Genomic DNA, 23,788 nt, shown 5'->3' with positions numbered 1-23,788 from the left:
TATAAAGTTCTTCAGTAGTTTACATTACATAAATCAAAGTGATATAAGACCAATGTTCACATCAGTAGGGTTTCAGGGCAGGATTGGAAGGGAACAAGCGACAATGCTTGCAGGGAATATGCCTGTCCCTGCGCAGATATAGGTCGCGTTCGATGCTTTGATGCTATTGACATGATAGCATCATGCAGTTGCTGTAGATTTGTCAGCTGCATATCCATGATGTGAATCTCCTGTTCCACCACATCGCAAAGGTGGATTGAGATCTGGTGACTGTGGAGGCCATTGGAGTACAGTGAACAGAGGAGCAGACTGTCGGCCCTGGGAACCCCCCTATACAAGCAAGACCCAGCCACCAACAAACAGACAGCATGAATAACATACAGGAACGGGTAAGTGGCTGAGGGAGGTGGTAAATCCCAAATATTGACTTGATTACCTGTATGTTTTACAGGAGTCTGGAGACGCTGTATTAGTATTTGGGGGCCCCAGAAGAAGTGGAGCGGACATTACACTCAGAACTGAAACTAAAAGGAGGATCTGTATTTAGTACCGAAGCCCTGTTCACTCAAGAGAATAATTAAGAGAAAAGGGGGAGATCTTGTTCTGAAAATGAGTACACTTTTACCCCCTACAAAGGATATATAGAAAAAAGCAGCGAAACAGGATAAAGAAATATGGTTAATTTTATGATATATAATGTAAAAGGATTAAATACTCCAACAAAAAGACATAAGGTGCTAAGGGTAATACAGCAACAATTTATTGAAGTGGTGTTTCTTCAAGAGACACATATATCCCAGGATTCAAACATTAAGTTATATTCTAGGTACTTTCCAACATGGTATTATGTGGATTACCCAACAAGACGAGCAAAGGGTATAGCGATAGGATTTGGAAAAAATATAAATTTTGCTTTAGATGAAAAGCTGGTGGATCCAGAAGACCAATATCTATTGTTAAGGGGAAAACTGCAGGGAAGAGAATGTACACTAGCAAATATTTATTGTCCTAATAAAAATCCGATGATATATTTGGATGGAATATTAACAAAATTAATGGACTTCAAAAGGGGTGGTGTGATTGTGGCAGGGGATTTAAATTTTTGCTTGGATCCGGGGATGGATGCCTCATCATGCACCCGGAGAGAGTCTAAAGAATTTAAAAAAAAAAGTTACATCAATGTCAATTGATGGATGTTTGGAGGATGAAACACCCAAGGGAAAGAGACTATACCTTCTCTGCGGAGCACTGGATGTATTCAAGATTGGATTATATATTAATTGAACATAGACTATTGAAGTCCTTGATGAAAACAAATATAGAAGTAACAGCTATATCGGACCATGCTCCTGTCACAATGAGACTACAGCTCGGAAGGGAACAGAATACAATAAATATGTGGTGATTAAATGGGTCTATATTACAAAACCCAGAAGTAGAAATAAGAGTAAAGCAGGAAATAGATCAGTACTGTAAGATAAATGAGTCCGAGGAGGTTTCTATTGCTATGACATGCGAAGCACATAAATCCTATATTAGGGTTATACTGATTGCAACTGGGGCGGAGATAAAGAAAGTACGGGGAAACAGAATTAGGATATTAACAGAAGAACTATATCAGTTGGAACAATCACATAAAAAGAAAATAACCATAGAATTACAACAAAAGACAATATTAAAAAGAGAGGAGTTAAAAGAACTTATGGAACAAGAAAGTAGGAAGATTTTTAATGGGGTTTCGAAAGAAAGATATCGATGGGGGAACAAGCAAGGGAAATATTTGATGAAGAAACTGAGGGAAAAAAAATCAAGGAATAATATAGATAAAATAAAAAATGAAAAAGGTGAAATGGTTTGTTAAACCACCAATATCGCTAACACATTCCAGAGGTACTATAGCGGTTTATATGGAATAGAAGGAAAGAACCAGAAGAAATTAAAGGAGGAGGAAGAGGCAGATTTATCTGAGTGAGGCAGGTTTACGTAGGGTGAATAAAACTAGATTGGCAGCTCTAGACAGCACAATATCAATAGAAGAAGTAAACTTAGCAATAAAAAGCACTGCAGCTGGAAAGAGTCCTGGACCTGATGGGTTTACTATAAGATATTATAAGAAGTTCAAAGAAAATCTAGTCTCTAAATTGTGCTCATATATGAATGCTCTAGGAGGGGAGACAAAGATGAGGGAGGAATTGCTACAGGCATATATTATGGTAATACCCAAGGAGGGGAAGGATGGGTTTCAGTGTGCTAGCTATACACCCATATCTTTGCTAAATACCAATACATAATTGTATGCAAAGGTTTTAGCCAACAGGATGAAAGAGTTGATAATGGATTGGATACATCTAGATCAAGTGGGCTTTGTCCCTGGCAGAGAGGGAAAGAACACTGCTTACCCTACAGAAGAATGAAACAAGAGAAGAACAGGGGATAGTTTTGTCAGTCGATGCTGAAAAAGCGTTTGACAGAGTAGACTGGGGATTTATGTTCGATACATTGAGATCGTTAGGAATAGGACCCAGAATGATACAGTGGATTAAAGAGCTATATAGAAAACCCACAGCAGCAGTGAAGGTAAAAGGTTCATTATCAAAAATTTTTAGGATATATAACGGAACCAGGCAGGGATGCCTATTGTCCCCGCTATTGTTCGTTATACCTCTAGAACTGCTATTAGTAACTGTCAGAAATAGCACAGCTATCAGGGGAATGTGGACAGGGAACACTCAACAGAAAGTGGCAGCATATGTGGATGATATGCTGTTCTATGTGAGAAACCCCAGATTAACATTACCGAACTTAATGAGAACATTGAAAGAGTACAGAGAGCTATCTAACTTGAAAATCAACCCCTCAAAAAGTGAGATATTAAATATAAATGTTTTGGAGGTCAAGCAGCAAATATTACAAACAGAGTTCCCCTTTAAATAGAGAGAGAGAGAATTAAAGTATTTGGGAGTAAAATTAACATCGCCCATAAAAAAATCTCTACCAGGCAAATTACATCCCATTAATAATGAGGTAAAGGATGAACTGAGGAAGGCCGATACAGGAAAGCTGTTGCGGATAGGGTGGATAATAATTATTAAGATGATTATAGTGCCAAAATTCTTATACAAATCTAATAGGCTCCCAGTGCATCTCCTGCGATCTTTCTTTAGGGTCCTTAAAAAAATGATACTCAGATATGTGTGGACTAATAAAAAAACAAGAGTAAAGTATGAAGTCCTGTGCAGCAATAAAAAAAGGGGGATTAACCATTTGCCGCCCGGCCAATGGCCGTTTGGCGGCAGCAAAAACGCTTCAGCATTCCGGGTGCACGCCATTTGGCCAATCACAGCAGGTCACATGACAGTTGTATACAATGGATGGCTTCATTCATGCCATCCATTGTATGCTAGTGGTAACATTGTACTACTTTGGTCATAGTAAAATCTGAAAAAAAATCTTAAAAAAAAATTTAAAAAAATGTAATAAAAAATTAAAAATCATAAAAAAAAAAAAAGAAAATATATATATTTTTTTTCATACTGTCACCAGTCAGTGTCCCTGTTCACCGCCATGCCAGTTATATGATGACGCTGTACTGCACTGGTGACAGTATGTAAAAAAAAAATAGTGAAAATAATTGTTTTAATTTTTTCATTTTCCGAAAAATTATGACAAAAAAAATACAACTTCAAAAAACTCGCCATTCCTCTTATGAAGTACGTCGGACTGTCTACTCTGCAAAAAGGGGTCATTTGGGGATATCTGTACTATTCTGACATTCTTGGACCTCAAGAAATTAGATTGGCTGTCAGTACTTCAGGATTGATCAATATTCAGATATATACCATAGTTTGTGAACTCTATAACTTTCCTACAAACTAAATAATACATCCTAATTTGGTTTATTTTCACCAAAGACATGTAGCAGAATACATCTTGGCCTAAATTTATGAAGAACAATTATTTATTTGTAAACTTTTATAACAGAAACAAAGAAAAACTTGTTTTTTTTTCAAAATTTTCTGTCTTTTTTTCTTAATTTAGCAAAAAATAAAAACCCCAGCGGTGATTAAATACCACCAAAAGAAAGCTCTAGTTGTGTGAAGAAAATGATAAAATTTTAGTTTGGGTACAATGTTGTATGACCGCGCAATTGTCATTCAAAGTGTGAGAGCGCTGAAACGTGAAAAATGGCCTGGGCAGGAAGGTGTAAAATTGCACGGTATTGAAATGGTTAAATATGCCAGAATGTAGGAGATATTATAATTTGGTGTTATTATCATGGATTGGAGAAGTTCACTTTGCAAGGCACCATTAGAAAAGTTTATTTGGACTCCAAAGGATTTTTGCACATGGGATGAGAGCACAAGTACTTTGACACAGATGGTATTTTGGATGTGGGATGGAATACATAAGCAGAAGGATTGGAAGTTTAATTAATTGTCAATTCCATTGGTTGGAACTAAGTTTTTCCTGCCCTGGAATGACAACATCTCAGGGAAATGGATCACAGATAAAAATGCATGTTTAAAGGATATAGTGGACAGAGGTGGTTTATGTTCTTTACATGAGTTGAAAAATAAGAAGGAAATATTTTCTACACTAGATGAGTGGCGGTACTGCCAAATAAGACATTTTGTCTCAAAGCTCCCACAACCACTAAGGAATTAGGATGAAATGTATTCTCTAGAGCAACTGTTAAGTACAAAAAGAATACAGAAACATATCACCTCAAGGATATATAAAATACTTATTAAAATAGATGGACCAACGTCCCAAAAATGTTTGGAGAAGTGAGAATTGGAGCTTGAAAGAAAATTGAATGAGCAACAGAAAAATAAAATGATTAGTTTAACACATTGGGGCGGTAAATATGAGTATAGTGGAAATGAATTATAAGTGTTTAATAAGATGGTATATTACTCCCAATGTGATGCATTGGAAGTTTCACCCAAATGTTGGAGGGGATGTGGGAGCAAGGGTACGATGGCACAAATCTGTGGGACTGTCCCAAAATACAGGCTTTTTGGAGGGAAATAACGCAATATATACGAGAGATTCAAAAGATCAGTATACTGACAGTCCCGTGGGATTGTTTATTTTATAAAACAGAGCTTTCGGTGAAGCAATACAAAAATACGATCCTGTTTTATCTTTTAAATGCAGCTAAAAGTCTTTTCCCTAAGTATTGGCCAGCGTTAGAAGCCCCAAAAATCAAAGACTGGATAGATAGGGTGGAGTATATATGTAGAGTGGAAGAACTATATCACATAGATGAGGATAAAATGGAAAAATTTAAGAAGATCAGGGAGGAATTGCGCAATTTCAAAAAATCAAAAAGATTCCTAGAAGTGGTTGGAGGATGAAGGGAAAAGAAAATAAATAATAATTTGGAAAAGAAAGTAAAGAGAGAGGAAAGAGAAAAGGGGGGGGGGGGGAATAGTGAGACAGAATAACAAAAGTAGAGCAAGAAGAGATTGGAAGGAATAAGAGGACAAAGGGTAGAGGGAGGGTAAATACTGGGATGGGGATTGTGATTAAATATGATTTTTATATTGTATGCTGTTGGTTTCATGGGGATTTTTGTAATATTGGAAAAAAAAAACTATTAAAGATATAATTAAAAAAAACAAGACAGGATGGATCCATGCTTTCATGTTGTTTACACCAGATTCTGACCCTACCATCTGAATGTCACAGCTGATGACCAGACTCATCAGACCAGGCAACGTTTTTTTTCAATCTTCTGTTGTCCAATTTTGATGAGCCTGTGCGAATTGTAGCTTCCATTTCCTGTTCTTAGCTAAAAGGAGTTGCACCCGGTGTGGTCTTATGTTGCTGTAGACCATCTGCTTCAAGGTCCAATATTATTATTATTATTATTATACAGTATTTATAAAGCGCCAATAGTTCGCTCAGCGCTGTACATTACAAAAGGGAGACAGAACATGTGACAGAACAATACCAATACAATGCAAAACATGAGGGGATCAAGGGCCCTGCTCTTTCGAGCTTACAATCTAGGAGGGAGGGGGTGGTGGCACAGGAGGAGATAGCTGTGGGGGATGGAGTGGTAGGAAGAGTGGAGGAGGTCGGCAAGTTAGCAGGGGGTGGGGTAGGCTTCCCTGAAGAGATGGGTTTTCAGGGTGCGCCTAAAGGAGAGGAGAGTAGGTGATAATCTGATGGGTTGGGGCAGGGAGTTCCAGAGGATGGGTGACACCCTGGAGAAGTCCTGGAGGCGGGCATGGGAGGAGGAGACCAGGGAACTAGAGAGAAGGAGGTCTTGTGAGGAGCGGAGTGTGCGTGCTGGGCGGTACTTGGATATTAGGTCAGTGATGTATTTCGGGGCAGTATGGTGGACAGCTTTGTACGTCAGCGTTAGGATTTTGAATTTGATCCGTTGCGCAATCGGAAGCCAGTGGAGGGATTGGCAGAGGGGGGTGGCGGAGACAGTGCGGTTGGAAAGGTGAATGAGTCTGGCAGCCGTGTTCAGGATGGACTGAAGAGGGGATAGCCAGCGGCGAGGCAGGCCAGTGAGGAGGGAGTTGCAGTAGTCGAGTCGTGATGAGGGAGTGGATGAGCTGTTTAGTGGTTTCTGGGGTTAGGAACGTGCGGATTTTGGCGATGTTGCGGAGGTGGAGTCTGCACGAGTTTGTTAAAGATTGGACTTGGGGCTGGAAGGATAGGTTGGAGTCCAGAATGACACCCAGTACTCTGGCCTGCAGGGCGGGTTTGATGGTAGCGTTGTTGGATGTGATGGAGAAATCAATGGGGGGTGGTGTCCAGGCTGGGGGGAAGACAAGAAACTCGGTTTTGGAGAGGTTCAATTTAAGGAAGTGGAGCGACATCCAGTCTGATATGTCGCTCAGTAGGTGTGTGATTCGGGCTGAGACCAAGGGGGTGAGGTGGGGGGTTGAGAGATAGATTTGTGTGTCGTCGGCATAGAAGTGGTAGTTGAAGCCGTGAGAGTGTATGAGTTGGCCAAGGGAGGAGGTATAGATGGAGAAGAGAAGGGGCCCGAGGACAGAGCCTTGAGGGACCCCAACAGAGAGGGGGAGTGAGGGGGAGGTGGTAGCATTATAGGTAACGCTGAAGGAGCGTTGTGACAGGTAGGATGAGAGCCAGGAGAGAACAGAATCTCTGAGGCCGAGGGAGTGTAGTTTTTTGAGGAGAAGGGGGTGGTCGACTGTGTCGAAGGCCGCAGAGAGGTCAAGGAGTAGGAGCACTGAATAGTGGCCATTAGCTTTGGCGGTTAGCAGGTCGTTGGAGAGTTTGAGTAAGGCAGTTTCGGCAATATGTTGTGCGTTCAGAGATGGTATTCTGCATACCTTGGTACGGAGTCGTTATTTGAGTTACTGTTGCCATTCTATCATCTCGAACCAGTCTGCCCATTCTCCTCTGACCTCTGACATGAACAAGGCATTTTCATCCACACAACTGCTGCTCACTGGATGTTTTCTCTTTGGTTGTGCATGAAAATCCCAGTAGATCAGCAGTTTTTGAAATACCTAGACCAGCCTGTCTGGCACCAACAACCATGCCATGTTCAAAATCACTTTCTTCCACATTGTGATGCTGTGATTTGCTGTTTAGCAATTTGTGTTCCCAAGCAATTGAACAAGTGTACCTAATAAAAAGGTCATGAGTGTGTGTATATAGATAGATAGATAGATAGATAGATAGATAGATAGAAACAACTGTTTTGCCTTTCATTTCTATTTCAAATGTTAGGGATTGTTTTACAAGATGAGGGTTTACATATACTTTAACAATTGCTTTATAGGGAATGGACTTTCCTGAATTAAAACCATATTCACTCAGAATGTAACCATTCATTATTCATTATTATGATATTTTAATACTAAAACACACCACTCCATCAATAGCCCTGATGACTTTCTACTACCTGATGACATACCCACCTCGTTCCAGCATGCACTCCTTGCATGTACAGGTTTCACTTTACTTATCCTTATGCAATTATTGGAACATTTTAATGTGCACCACTTTCCGCTTTTTTTTGTATACTTTGTAAAAATCAATACAAATTAATCTACAAGAAATGTGTTAGTTCAATAAAAATGTTCCATCCTGCCCTTTTTTGAATTTTCTCATCATTGTGGCTAAAAATGAACATTGATTTGAGCCCACTAACCATCAGAAAATCAAACGAACATTCCTAAAACCAAACTATATGAACAAAATTCTATTAGTGTATGCTTAAAGTGGTTGTCAATCCATACATATACCTAATGAAGAATATATTCTTCAGATTTTTTTAACATATAAAAAAGTTATTTTAACATATATTTTTACATATATTTGTAAATTCATTCCAAAAGTGTAGATTTGTATTTTTAAAGACATACAGTATATTTGAAATGTATTTTTAAAAATATTTTTCATATATTTTGTAATAAAAATGCATTTCAGCATGTATGTATATATATATATATATATATATATATATATATACATATAGAAATATATTTTGAAGTAAATTGAATATGGCCAAAATTGTAGTATTTCAAATATATGTCAATATATTTGGGAAGAATACTTTTGTATTTCAATGGTTTTTATTAATTTATAACAATTAACACATGAACAACAAATCACGCCCACGCAGGGGCTATCAATTGCACATAGAGGAACTAGAAATTAGAGAAATCAGTGCTCTAACACCAACAGGGCAAAAGATACGCCCACGCAGGGGCCATCAATGGCACTTAAATAACAAAACATAAATATAACACTGATAATAACTCAGACTAACGGCAGCTATCCACTGGCACATCAAAGCAAACAGAGAAAAAAAGGGGGGAAAAGAAGGAGAAGTACAAAAGAAAAAAGGATAGCCAAACCAAGTGCAGGGATCCAAGAATGCCAAAGCCGAACAACATCACATCCCCAGGCTAGCCGGGGGAAGCGTGGGAAAGGTATATTGCAACCACGGCTCCCATATTTTCAAGAATTTACATTGGAAGTCGTTGCAGATACTCGACATCTGTTCATTGAGCATCATAGCAGTCATACGGTCCCGCACCCCCTGAAGAGGGACAAACAGGCTCTTCCAGGCCTGAGCAATTGTTCTAGAGGCCGACAAAAACAAATAGGAAGCCAACTTCTGCTGGTGAGCCAAGAGGCCCAGTAGAGGACAATGAAGCAAAGCATACCGAGCATCCCGTCGTATAGAAAGATGGAACAAGGTGAAAAGGAGGCCAGGGAAGAATACTTTTAAAATATATTACAAATATATTTTTCTTCCATATGGGAGGATATGCTTTGTTCATATTTTATATCTGAGGTTTACAACCACTTTAAGGCTATTGGAACTTAAACAAAGATAATGACTTCCTCCCCTTCCTCATGTGACAGGGTTCGGGCATTTGCCACCTGGGAGCAAGGGGAGGAGGTCATATGCTCCTCTATACCTGAAAGGACCAGGTATTTCCTAAAGGTTCTAACAGAGCAACAAAAGAGAGGGAGAGTGTGGCATATGGAAGTATAAGTCTGGGGGGGGGGGGGGGGGTTTGTGAACCTTCATTCTGAATGGCCATAGTAGTGTAGCCTGGTGTATTACAGCAATAAAGACCTAATATTCAAGGCTAAATATTCATTCTGATTAGAGATCATTGTGAATGCATAAATAACTGAGAATAAGAAAACCTTAAATCTAATAGTTGTTTCTCATTTCTATCTTGCAGAGCGGAATGATGAAAGAGTCTGATCTGAGCAAGATTCCAGCCCAACGACCTCCACCTCAAGGTTGTTTGCAGTACATTCTCGACTGTAATGGCGTTGCAGTAGGACCAAAGCAAGCCCAGGCTGTGTGAGGGGTGTATGAAGAGGGAGTCTAGCCAAACAAAAAAAAATCCTAAATTTTGTGCAGTTCTTGCCATGTTTCAGTGCTGACCTGGACTGTGTTTTTCTATGCAGTGTCCCCTTTTTCTGTCTAGTCCGTCTCTTCCTTCTGTCTGCTCCTGTGATGCTATCTTCTCTATCTCCATTAACCTTGTGATCCCAAGCTGATGTTAATAGTATACACAGAATTGTGCCTCTTTCAAGTCCAACCTGACTGTTTATTATGACTTTTTTTAATGTTTTGTGGGGAATAATACCTGACTCCAGTTTCATAATTTGGGTGTGTGTGCGTATGAGGACACGTGATCTGAACACGACCATTTGCATGACATGGTTAGGAAGCCCTATTCATTATAAATACAGGCTTATCGGAATCGTTTGATTCTGGGACTTTTTTAATTTTATAGAACTTGCTGTCATTGTGTTTGTAGGCATGGGTAGCTATAGTAAACATGGACTTTAGTACCGTTTGTTCTGTGATTTCATAAAACAACAATCTCATGCAGGTGTGTGTATTTTTTCTTAGCAATTTCGTGTAAGTGTGATATGCACGGATAGGCCACTAGTGCAATATTTGTGAACAAGTGTATGTTTCTTTGTAGTCCATATTTTTTTGTCCTGGCTTGTTTGGCTTTGTAAGAGTACCAAGCAAGTGATCAAACATTCCTATAGCTAAAAGATTGTTAGTTCCTTACGTTACTTTTTTTTGTTGTCAGACTGAAATGTAAATATGACTGAGAAGTTCCGTTTATATATGATGACTTCTCTTACATGTATCTCTCAATAGCCATAACGTGTGATGTGACTCACATAGCTTTTTAGCTTAGCACTACCCAAAGAGGCAATAGGCAATCATGCTGCTCTTAGAATTTATGGGTACAGCTGCTACTGCCTTTCAGTCTTGTGTTGATCCAAAGACTATAGTCTCTTATAAAATGGTCAACAAACTATGCAGTGGGGAAAATAATTATTTGATCCACTTCAGATTTTGTAAGTTTGCTCACTTACAAAGAAGTGAAGGGTCTATAATTTTTTATCATAGGTGTATTTTAAATGACAGAGACAGAATATCAAATAGAAATCCAGAAAAAAACACATGATACAAATATTTAAATTGAGTTGCAGTTCAGTGAGTAAAATAAGTATTTGATCCCCAAGCAAACATGACTTAGTACTTGGTGAAGAAACCCTTGTTGGCAAGCACAGAGGTAAGACGTTTCTTGTAGTTGGTTATCAGGTTTGCACACATCTCAGGAGGGATTTTGGGCCACTCTTCTTTACAGATCTTCTCTAAATCCTTAAGGTTCCTTGGCTGTCGCTTGGCCACTCAAAGTTTCAGTCCCCTCCATAAATTTACTATAGGATTAAGGTCTGGAGACTGACTAGGCCACGCCATGGCCTTTATGTGCTTCTTCTTGAGCCACTTCTTTGCTGTTTTGGCAGTATGTTTTGGGTCATTGTCATGCTGGAAGACCCATCCATGAACCATCTTCAGTGTTCTGGCTGAAGAAAGAAGGTTCTCGTCCAAGACTTTACAATACATGGCCCCGTCCATTGGATGGTCAATATGGCAAATTTGGCCTGTACCTTTAGCAGATAAACAGCCCCAAAGCATAATTTTTCTACTTCTGTGCTGTAGGGATGGTGTTCTTAGGGTCATAGTCAGCATTTTTCTTCCTCCAAACATGGCGAGTTGAGTTAATGCCAAAGAGCTCAATTTTGGTCTCATCTAACCACAGCACTTTCTCCCAATCCTTCTCTGAATCATTTAGATGTTCATTGTCAAGCTTCAGACTGGCCTTTACATGTGCCTTCTTCAGGAGAGGGACCTTGCAGGCACTGCAGGATTTCAATCCATGGTGGCATAATGTGTTACTAATGGTTTGTTTGGTGACTGGGGTCCCAACTGCCATGAAATCATTTGCAAGCTCCTCCCGTGTATTTCTGGGCTGATCCCTCACTTTTCTCATGATCATCCCTACGCCATGAGGTGAAATCTGGTGATGATTATTTTGCATTTCTTCCATTTGTGAATAATTGCTCTAACAGTTGTCTCCTTCTCACTAAGCTTCTTGCTGATGGTCTTTTAGCCCATTCCAGCCTTGTGTAGGTCTACAATCTTGTACCTGACGTTCTTTGACAGCTCATTGGTCTTGCCCATGGTGATGGTGAGTTTTTAATGGAAGAAAGAGATTTTGTGGACAGGTGTCTTTTATACACATAATGAGCTGTCATTAGGAGCACCTTCTTAAATTGACAGGACTAATCTGTGTACCACATGAGCACATAGCCAGTCTGTGGGAGCCAGAATTTTTGTTGGTTGGTAGGGGATCAAATACTTATTTTACTCACTGAACTGCAACTCAATTTACAACATTTGTATCATGTTTTTTCTGGATTCTTGGTTGATATTGTGTCTCTATCATTTAAAATACACATATGATAAAAATTATAGACCCTTCATTTCTTTGTAAGTAGGTAAACTTACAAAATCTGTGGGGGATCAAATAATTATTTTCCCACTGTAGGTTTATATAAAGAAAGGGGGCAACCTACCACTGTAAAGAGACCTCCTAAAATTGATTGTGACATGGAATGAGTTGGGTAACTGCTGATATTTTTACACATATATATCTTACCACCCCTTATTCCTAATTCCAGTGTGCAGAGTTTTACGCAGTTGGAATGGATATTCCTCAGCTGTCTGAGACAACAGAGACACCATACTGCATGTTATAAGTTTTTTATGTTTGCTAAGTGAAATGTAGAATTGTATTGTTGCATTCAATTACTAGTGTGAGGTGTGTGCTCAGTGCAAAATAATTTGTCAGCTGATGTTGTTTGGTCAACTGCTCAAGGTGGTTGCCGGTTATATGCTTTTAATAGTCACATGGCTAGATGGGGTTCAATTACCCAGCCATAATAACTGAGTATTGGCAGAAATGTTTTCTGATTGTGGTCTTTCAAATGTCACCTAGGAAGGACAGCAAAAGCGGTCTGTTCATTTCCACATCTGAGGTTAAACTTGCATGTTGGCAGCCAATTACAATATATGGCCAAAGGTATGTAGACACCTGACCATCACATCTATATGAGCATGTTGGCCTTCCTATTCCAAAACTATTGGCATTATATAGAGTTGCCCCTCTTTGTGGCTATAACAGCCCCCACTCTTCTGGGAAGGCTTTCCACAACATTTTGGAGTGTATCTGTTGTATTTTTGACCAATCAACCAAAGGAGCATTTGTGAAGTCAGTTTGAAGACATGGCTCATATTTGGCATTCCAGTTCATCCAAAGGTGTTTAGTAGGGTTGATGTCAGGGCTGTATGTAGACCACTGAAATTTCTCCACACCAAACTCATAAAATCATGTCTTTATTAGCCCAGCTTTACACACAGAGGCACAGTCATGCTGGAGCAGAAGCACGCCTTCCCAGAACTGTTGCTACAATGTTACAATATTGTTTCAAATCTATTTTTATGCTGTAGTAGTACCCTACTACTGGAAACACATGAATTCAATAATATGGAAGGACGTTCACATACCTTGGTCCATATAGGTAAGTGGGCTGTACATAAATGTTTGGCCATTGGCTATGTTTAACCATGTAGCCAATGGGAATTCTGGAGGTTCTGCATAAGACACTTCATATTGTGCTATCTCCTGCCTCTTGTCCCCCTTCTTCCACATTCTCCTAAAAAAATGATACTCCTATATAGGTAATGGTATAAAAATTTACACAGTAAATAGCCTTATTCTGATTTGCTTAAGACCGTATTACTGTATGTTATTACCAAAGCCAAAGTCTCAGCATACAGAATGGGCAGGAGATGGTACCAGGAAATGCATGTCTCATCTTGCACCTTTCTGTACAGGAAAGAACAAATGAGAGAGGGGCAGCAAACAGAGTGGTTTAGTGCTGGCTAGGGTGACTTTTGGCACTATTGTTTGTGCAGCACCATTATTTAGACTTGCTACATTAGGATATAGTTTATGTTCAATATTTCTGAAGTTGGATATTTGTGGTATATTGATTGTGGGTCACAGCCACATTCATTTCACTGTCTGTATCGTGATGACATGTTGAATGTCACTTGTGCTTGCTGCCATTCTGTTGCCCCATTAAAAGGCCTACAACTTTAGAACAACATCATCTAAGGGCTGATATCACTGTCCAGTGGTAGAACTCATGACACTTCTGCTAGAACCACATTCTTTCACTTCCCATATCTTGAAAATCAGGGAGAAGGAGATTCTAAAATGGGCTTGAGGAATACAATTGTTTGGGTTCACTGTACAACAAAGATCATCTCACATATTTTTGTGCCTGAATTGCCACCTAAATAGTGATTGTAGATTCCATCACTGCGGTTAAAGGGTTAGTTGTACCAAATCTGATTGCTCAGTTATGCATGGGTGCTGGTGAGAATAATTGTTGTATATTATAATTGTAGAGGACCACAGCAAGGAGCTCACCCCTTGGGTGTCCTAACTCTGTTCTCTCCGCTTCATAGCCATAATTTATCCTGCCCAGTGCTTAATAAAGTACTATCGTGACCCTTCAAGCAAGAGCTACAAGGGCTATTGTCATGAACTGAATCAATAGAAATGAATTAATATGAGTAATGATCAATTGAACAGATGGGACAGTGGACTGCCTACACTGTAAATTACACAAATGTAGTAGCCAATAATCTCATACCAACAAACAATGTGCCAACTGTGCTCAATTGATCACAGCTACATGCTTCTTGCATAGGTGTAGCTTTCTGTCTAGGGAGTTATTTGTTCTACTGTATCACTTTAGCTTTGGATGGCTTCTTTCCATCATCCACGTAGCTCTAGCCTGAGGATTCCATGGTACTGCTGCAGAGACCCTAGTAGAGAGAACATGACATGGGGTAACCTCTTTGATGTAGGTCCATGCAAGTGACGGAACCTACTAGTGTGCGCTGTAACTGAGTTGTTTTTGGCGGATTTATGTTTTAACAGTTGTATCAGGTTTATTTTTCAGTGAAGTGCAACATTGCTATTGCCATTAAATAGTGACTGTTTTTCATCTTATGCTCCTAACTGTGCATGCTTTTCGTGTGCGAGTTCCACCGCCCGCCCATTATTGTTCAGTGTATACAATGTGGCAGTCAAAATAAGCCAAGGTGGAGAAAGCAAGTTCTCTATATCGGAGAGTGTTATTTTACAACTTTAAATCTATGGGCTGCCACTGGTAAAAATTGAGATTATATTTCTGGCATGTAAGCATGTTTCAGTGCAGTGTTGTGGGAAGCAGGCCAGCCGTCTTAAAATGTAGATTCATGTACTTTTGTTTTTTGTAAAAAAAAAATGTTTTTTTGTTTCCGTTTGGTTCGGTTTATTTTGTACAAAGCCAGTTGTATGACACGGAGTACATGATGGATGTTTGACTGCAGTGATTAATGTGAAATATCTTGTACAGCTTAATGTGCAATAAAGAAAATAATATCTGCCTTCAGTGTATAGTTTCTGAACTGTTGGTATACCCAATTCCGTAGTTAACCAAGGGCAAACAGGGACTGATTTACTAAAGGAAAATAGACTGTGCACTTGGCAAAGTGCAGTTGCTCCAGAGCTTAGTAAATGAGGTAAAGATTCATTTTGCAAAGAATACCCAATCACATGCAAGGAAAATAAAACTAAAAAAAACCCCAAAATATCATTTTTGCTTGGACATGATTGGATGATGGAAGTCAGCAGAGCTTTTGCTGATTTACTAAGCTCCAGAACAAGTGGTCTTGCAACTGCACTTAGCAAAGTGCACAATCTATTTGCCTTTAATAAATCAACCCCACGGTTTTCTATTTTCAAAATGCTATTCACATTGCACAGTACAAAACAAAATGTTGCCCTTATGACTTGCAATGAAATGTTTTCCCTTAAGTACAGCTGAGCTGTCACTTGGATTAGGTGAAATTTGTTTCCTAACAAACATTTCAGTGATGCAAGAGACAGAACTTGTCCCCCCATACTACTTTATGGCTGGCGGACTCTTACTGCCTGTTGACTGTTTCATACACTTGTCAGTTGATGCAGCTAATCACACAGCTGTAAGAAGCAAAGGGTTGTATCCATTGTACAATGCAAACCAGTGTCAAGGAACAACAAGCAATAGGAAATTTGGTTTTGATGAGACACTTCCCAAGGGTTAATTACTTCTAGAGGGATGCCAACACTGCAGCTTATCCCATCAGAACACTGAGAGTACACCTGGTGATTATAATGAACCAGATCCTCCCATTCTGAATCAGTCTGCAAAGGACATGGTTGAATGAACAGCTATTTATTCAGAGCAGAAAAAGGTAGGAATGTGCTACAATGTTTGTTAAAATCCTTGCAATTGACAGGGATTGTCTAGAGGGTATTGTGTTTTTCTCAGCAAAAGTGGAATTAAAGTGGTTGTAACCCCTTACATATACCCAGTGAAGTGACTGGCCTCGTGATACACAGAGATGAAACAAATCCTCCTACATAAGTTGTACCTGTCTATATGCAGTCTTCTCATCTCTACATCCATTCAAAGTGTTGGATTTATAAAGCTTGTCTGAAAGTTCAGAGAAAAAGAGGCAGAGAGCTGAAATTACACACTACAGAGCTCATTGAGGAGAGCTCTGAGAGCTGATTTGAGGGAAGAGACACACCCCCTCCGCACCGCTCACATGAACAGAACTGAGGCTCTCAATCTGCTGGAGGTCCCTCCCCTGTTACCATTTTTCTCTTAGTGTCAGGAAAACTTGTCAGAGGAACTAGGCAGCAGACAGAAATTACACCTAGTGCTATTAACTGTGGCAAGTACACACTATAGAGGAATATGCTTTATTCATATTTCATGTCTGAGGTTTACAACCACTTTAAGTAAGGTCATCAAGTCAATTTTCTGCTTTTTAAAATACCGATGCTGGTGGTATAGATCAGGTGTACATATATACAGCTATTGCAAACCGTACTGTTTTACCTGTTCATTAAAGCTGACAGTGAAATGTTTTGTCCTCCTTTTTCACCACCTCTTGTCTGAATGTGCTAAGAGCTTTGGAGAAATTCTCCATTTTTTTCAGCATTAACCACTAGTCAGGGGAAATAGCATAATGTTTAGTGCCCGTATTTTCTCAGTATTACCGGTCAGGATTTGCTGAAGAGTATTATGGGTTTCCCATGGTGACCCTTCAAAGCCTTCTGACTGATCTTAGCTCATAGGAGTACAGCCCATGACGTTGTTCTCCACTTTATTTGACATTTTATTAAATGATTTTCATTATACATTCAGATTTGCTTTTTGATTAGCTGTTGATTGTTTTATTATCATTTTAATCAAATACAATGTGTGCTCATACAGTACAATATAATCTGTATGTTTGTCACCTTAACTGTAGATTTTATCAGCAGGTGGCACTGCAGGTGTAATCTTTAGTTGCAGCTTCCAGCATTGATAAAACCCAAGAGCCATAGGAGTGGAGGCTCCCACCCTATTTCTTTGGAAGAACTCAAGACACTGGTTTTTGATTTCTAGTAACACTAGAAATCCCATTTTTATAATTTAAAGCAAATGTAAAGAGTTACAAAAATTCAACTTTCCTGTTTTTGCTGGCTTAAATATATTCAAAATCATTGGCTAAGGGCAAACATACAGCAAGAAGTGGAGTATGAACTCCTGATCTGAATACATGTTCCAGGTCAGCATCTCAGACAACAAGGAAATATTTTCAGAAGGAGATGAACAATGGCAACAAACTTTTTTCTTGACTTTAAAACATGGTAGACGGTATATAGTAAGGGGGTCTCTAAGAGTGTATTTAGATACCACGCTGCCCTAGGCACACATCATTGAAAACATTCTTTTGAACAAGCTGCATTTCTTGTATCATGGCTATTTCGATGCAAACGGATGTTAGCATGTGATATTGGAGGTAGCCTACAGTCTGGTTATATGTAGAGATACTTCTCAGCTGCTTAGCTTATCAAAATAGGAGACATGAAAAATGGTTTTATATTTTCTGAAATACCTCCTTCACCCCCTTCCCCCTACAGTTGTCTTACCAAATTTAGCCACAAAGCAATTAAAACTAAAATTAAAAAACACCTTATTAACATTATTTGTCATTCATCATTGTTAGTCAGTCAAACATCGTTGTTTGTATGTATTCTATGTTAATACTATGTTTTTATATTTTAGTTTTAATTGCGCTCCCCATACCTTCCGAAGATGCTGGGCTCCCTGTGAAACACATTGTGACATTTTACCTATAGTGAAGACACCCCAGGCAGACATTGGCAGTAATACGATTCAAACTTAGTCCTTGTTGTCTATCAAGAAGGGGGTTGTGTACTTCCATGCGTTAACCTTTAAGGGAGGGGCTATTTACTAGTGCGGTTTGTGCACAATAATTATATGTTGTTTTAAAATTTTGGAATATTGTAATACAATTATCTACTTTTAAATATATGTGTTTGGGCACCTAAAAATCATGTTTTCCCTTTTTGAACCAATATTTACAATTAGGAAATAGTTACTAACTTTTGTAAATTCTGAGGATTATGGTTGCCGCCTCTAACCTTGCTGCTTTAGACAATGGCACACATGTGCCCTGAAGCAAAACTGTTACCAGGCTATGGGCATCCAAGTATTTTCATATTCTCATTAAACAAGAATTAGCTTTAAAACAAGCTCTCACTGTCCTCTGTACTTGCAGACACCATGGAGCACTTCATCCTTAAATTCATAACAAAAGCTCTGAAGTTGTCAAAGTTGATCATTCAGCAGCTCAGTTCACCCTGATGACCTTTCCAAAGCTTCTGCTCTGTGTATACATTAAAGATTTAAAGGCTGGAAGGCTGCTGAATTACTTCTGGGAGAAAGGTGTCATATGAGCTGAGCTGGCTTAGGCAAGGGCTCCAGTGCTTCTGCCATGAAATGCTCCACAGTGCCTGCAGTTGTAAAGGTCAATGAGAGCTTAGTTAACAGCTCATTGCAACCACTTGAATGCTCATTGTCTAGCCAAGGTTCACCTTGAGATATATATAATAATATAAGCTATATTTAGGGTTAAATATAACCCTAAATATATCAATAATTAGAATATGTATGTGAAAGAGCTAAATTGAGGCCACAATTTACCCACTGTGCCTATGATATCTGCTGTAAAATGAATGGTGATTCTGGTGAAATTTGATCTGAAACTGAATTATGTAACAACTGTGATAAACACAAGTTTAACCAACATGATCCAATGGATTATTTATTCTTCTTAATCTGTTGAATTAAAGTCTGATAGATGAACTTGAGTTTAATTTTAAATATAATAAATAGATCTTTTGGTATGTACAATGATCGTTAACAATTGTATTCCTCACCACCCATGGGGTTAAAAAAATAGACACTGACCAGATGCAATTGTGAACATAAACATGAATTCCTTACCGATACCCCCAATTCTGCCTTCCCCAACCCATCCAGCAAAATGTATTTATGTCTCTATCTAATGTAAAGGTTTGAGCATAATGTTAATAGTTGGGTAGGCAAACAAGGTATATTTGATAACTGTAATAAGATTGATATTTGTAGCTATGAAGACTGACTGCTTACATTATTGTTATCTTTTAGTTTTACAAAGCACTTCAGACTTTATAACGATTAGTAGAACACAAGGAGAACTTCAGCAAGTTATCTTTAATCCGCTCTTGTTTAAGATTTTATTTGTCAGGATAACCACATAGTGTGAGGTTCTTCTAAAATTTTAATTTAAGTAGGAACATCTCATATGACCCAATCAGATCTGAAATAAAAAACTAAATAAATCTGTCTGTGGAGGGCATAAGTAATAAATACATCAGAAGAGACTAGACCAGTATATAAAGTGTTGATATGCTAACTGGATCAAGTGTGCATACAAAACTGAAATAATTCAGCTTTACTAGGTAAGTTATTAAGGAAATGACCTGTTCTGATGAATCTATAGTCATGTGTTTATATACCTAAGGTTATATTTATCTTTGCTGGAGAAAATAATCCTATAGGCCAAAAGAAATTATGATGTGGAGATAGAACCTTCCTTTGTTCTCCTAAAATAACTATACATGGTTTAGATAAATGTTAATACACACCTCAAAATGTGTCTCAAAATGTATGTGTTGTTTCTGATGAGTGCGGAGGTGTTCTATTCTACCTTTGAGTGTAGAGCATTAGTAATTACAATAGAAGTCGATATAAATTTTTTTTCTAGTTTTGAAAAAAGTGAGGGTTTGGAAGATCCACCCTCACTGTTTATCTTGGTGCCCACTGTCTGTGAGGGGAAATCTAACCGTCATTGACACAGAAGGGGAAATCTCCCAATGGAGATGTCTGCTCCAGTGACAACTATTAAAGAAAGGATGGCCCCCACTGTGGGTAGATTTTGCTTTCTGTAATATCTCTGGGAGAGGAAGTGAAAGGAGGTCTCCAAGATTAGGACACAAAACTATACTAGCTTTTCCTCACTCTATCCAAAACTAATAAATATTCTAACAAGAGACTTTAAGGTAGAGCTGTCACAAATCTGGGCAATTCAAACTGGGCATATGATGAAAAATATACATAGATGAGTCAATCTTGGACCCGTTCACCCCTGCTATCAAAGTTAACCTCATGAGTAACTTGGGAGCAACATATAACATATTGGATAGACGGCACTCCACAGTTTTCTACTAATGTGTTTTATGATGATCACATATCAAAAGGACAATCCCTGCTCTGTACCTTGTGATTTTAAATATGCTGATTTAAAGTCCAACTCCAGGAATTAGAATAAATCTACCCTTGCAGTGGCCACTCCCTCACTTTAGGGGTTATATGCTCATTTTTTCTAGGGGAAGAGTGGAACAGGCATTATTACTTACCCTTTCTCCCACTCTGGCTGACTTTGATGCTGTCCTCTTCTCTTTGAAGCTCCAGTCTGTGGGCAGTCATCCCATACAATGCAGAACTATTAACCTTGCATTGTACATCGAGGGGTTGAGCATGTATTTACTGCCATAAGTGGCTTTGAGAGGAGGAAACAGTTGTATCACTGAAGGGACCCTGCTATAGCACAGAGAAAAGTAAGTATTTCAGCTTATCCTGGCATCCATAGACATAACATGCATGTAAAAGAGATTATGTATAGAGCGAAAGCTTGTTTGTCTATACTTCTCCTATGGATCACAGGAGTGTAGTTCGTTCTGCACTTCTGTGACCCGGTTTCAGCTAACAATGGGCTAAATCCCGCTGTCTGCTGACATCATAGAGCTGGTCCAGGCTCTGAAAAGATCCTGACCATATAATTGGCATTCACTGAGAAGCCTGGACTGGCACCTCGTGCACCCTCTCAGTGATCCACCGAGAGCCTGAGCCAACTCCTCCCGCATCCTCCAGAGCCCAACATTCCAGTGAGCACTGGAGAGACAGAGCAGAGAGCTGAAGGCTGACCGTCACAGCTCTCTGTTCAGAGTAGAGGGGGAACTGAGCAATCAGTGGTGTTTGATCCCTCAGTTCTCAGTGCAGAGCCAGTGGAGGACAGCACTGAATTGATGCTGCATCCACCTAGTTGACTGTAGTTTTTCTTTTTAACTTATACTTCTGTTTTAACCCTTGCAGTGCAAAGGGACTAGATTTTTTTCTAAATCCTGGAGTTGGGCACTTTGGAAGAAGGCTTTTAGATTGCTAGCTTTCCATATTTCAGTTTAAGGTGATGGTCAATGGGAAGACTTAGAAGGGTGCAAACAACAGGGCCAAGCAATACTTTTACAGGTCAACATTTACATATAATTTCAGCTGCCTGTGTCCCTGGATCTTTCTAAAAGTAACCTATAACTGAATAAAAGGAATTTAACAGCGCTAACCAACACCCTGATCTCAATATACCAACCTTATATATAGGTATGCAAACCGTAAAAGAAAAGTGCTAAAGTGCAAAAACCAAAGTGCTAAATGCAAACACAAAAAATTGTTTTATTTATCAAAAGTCCACATATTCTAATTGATATACCAAATCATAGAACGCCCCCATCATAAAACATATAACATTAATGTACCAATTTCTGCAAAAAAATATATATATAACAACATTGTGCAAAAAATATATGTGGCAAAAAATATATATATTTATCTTAATAATACATAAACAATTCATGATGACAAAGTCCTTCAATTCATATAATTGATTCTTGTGTTTCCGAAAGTGTTCACCACCACACCGTGCTCCTCCCCTAACCAAACAAATTAAATAAACTCACCAGAGCTTCAGGATGGTCAAATCATAAACCAGCTACAGCGCAATTGGCTCTGGGAGCAATGTTCTGCAGAGATGTCAGTATAACTCCTATAACCCTTTGGCTGAGCGTTCCTCATTCATATACATGAAATCGTAGGAAACAAAGAGGGGGTTCCATAGTGTAAAACCATTTATTCCATTTAAAAAACACACATCACACTCACATTTCTGTGTCATCACCGACACTAGTGTAATCAGCATGTGTAAAAAAATGGGTAGTCATTCAAATTGCCAAAAGCTCACCCGTAATACGTGGTGACGTGACCTCCGAAAGCCCCGCGGGGGCGGGTGAGCTTTCGGCAATTGGAGTGACTGGAGACTACCCATTTTTTTACACATGCTGATTATACTAGTGTTGGTGATGACACTAAGAAATGTGTGAATATGTGGATTTTTAGATACATATAACACTTTTTTAGTGTTTGTTTGCATTTAGCACTTTCGTTTTTGCACTTTTCTTTTACGGTTTACATACCTATTTATAAGCTTCGTATATTGAGAAGAGTACGCTATCAGGGTGTTGGGAAGCGCTGTTCAATTCCTTTTATTCAGTTATATTGCTTTGGGTTTCCAGAGAGAAAACAGCTGCTTCCTCCCCTTTTTTCGTTTCTTTTGGGGTTAGCACCCTATATATGTCCAGTGGCACCATCTATAGAAAGTAATTTTTAAAAGTAACCTATGCTTTTGCATTTTGTTATCACAGTCTCAGTTTAAGTTGACAAGATTTGTGGAAGGTTTATTTTAAAGCACTGCGTGATCAGTAGTTTGGTAGGCCCAGGTTATTTCATCTTCCAAATCACTCTCAGCAATGCCGCTCATTCTGGATTTTACCAGTACAAGTGAAACTACAGTAGTTTCTCAAATAGCAGAATCAGCAGGAGCAGTTTGCTCAGACCACATGCAGACACTTGATATCAGCCACAATGTTCTTCTAAAGTAAGGAAGCAGAAGCACTACATATATATGACATTTTACAAATCTGCTGACCAACCTACTAATGAATTTCACAATCTTGCACTAAATATACAGTATGTGAACTGCAACCATGTCAGCTTGGGTCATGATATTAAAATAATTTTCCTATAGTTTGAGTCATATACAACAAGTGATTTAGTTATCAAATGACAGCTAAATAAAGCTCTATAAGAGGAACTGGATTTATTATCCATATAGTTTCCAGGTCAAACCAAAGGCTACTTCAAAGGTCTTGCAAACCCTCTTGCATTCTGCTTTAAGGAGGAAAACACAAAGTAATCTTTGGCAATAGCCTCCTGCCTTTTTTTAATAAAAGAAAAGCATAATGAAAGCTGTCAAAATAAAGTAAAGCTTTAAAAAAAAATGCTTAGCAAAGACACAACTTCTGCCCTCTCCCTGGATATGCTGGTGCCGTCATTGTACTTTATCATTGCCTCTAGGAAAAACAAAGACTTGAAATCCCATGACAATGCACAGTAATACACCGCAGGAGCACATTCTCATGGGATTTAGATCTCGCAGTTTACCTGTCCTTTCCTTTGGGATCTTTCTCAGTGGCCCTCAGGGAATCACACAGCTTTCTCATCAAAATTTCCTGTTACTCCTGAATATGTGCGCTGCAATCTCCATTCATTCTACAGA

General features: G+C 38.9%; 1 protein-coding gene across 3 annotated transcripts in view; it reads left to right on the top strand.

The window, feature by feature from the left end:
* The window catches only part of SYN2 (synapsin II), a 409,545-nt gene that overhangs the window by 365,877 nt on the left and 19,880 nt on the right, over nt 1-23,788 (top strand). For 2 of the 3 annotated variants that reach the window (XM_089678700.1, XM_089678702.1), the window contains exon 11: nt 9,702-9,762. In XM_089678700.1, the coding sequence (XP_089534826.1) occupies nt 9,702-9,762 (61 nt within the window). Of the gene's footprint in view, nt 1-9,701; nt 15,344-23,788 lie in introns of those variants that run through there. The other variant, XM_089678701.1, reaches the window with a different exon arrangement.

The sequence above is a fragment of the Staurois parvus genome, unplaced genomic scaffold (genome assembly GCF_062004578.1).
Source record: "Staurois parvus isolate SC_StPar_1 unplaced genomic scaffold, SC_StPar_1.0 ptg000209l, whole genome shotgun sequence".
Classification (NCBI taxonomy): domain Eukaryota; kingdom Metazoa; phylum Chordata; class Amphibia; order Anura; family Ranidae; genus Staurois; species Staurois parvus.
This window is presented reverse-complemented; position numbering and strand designations above follow the sequence as displayed.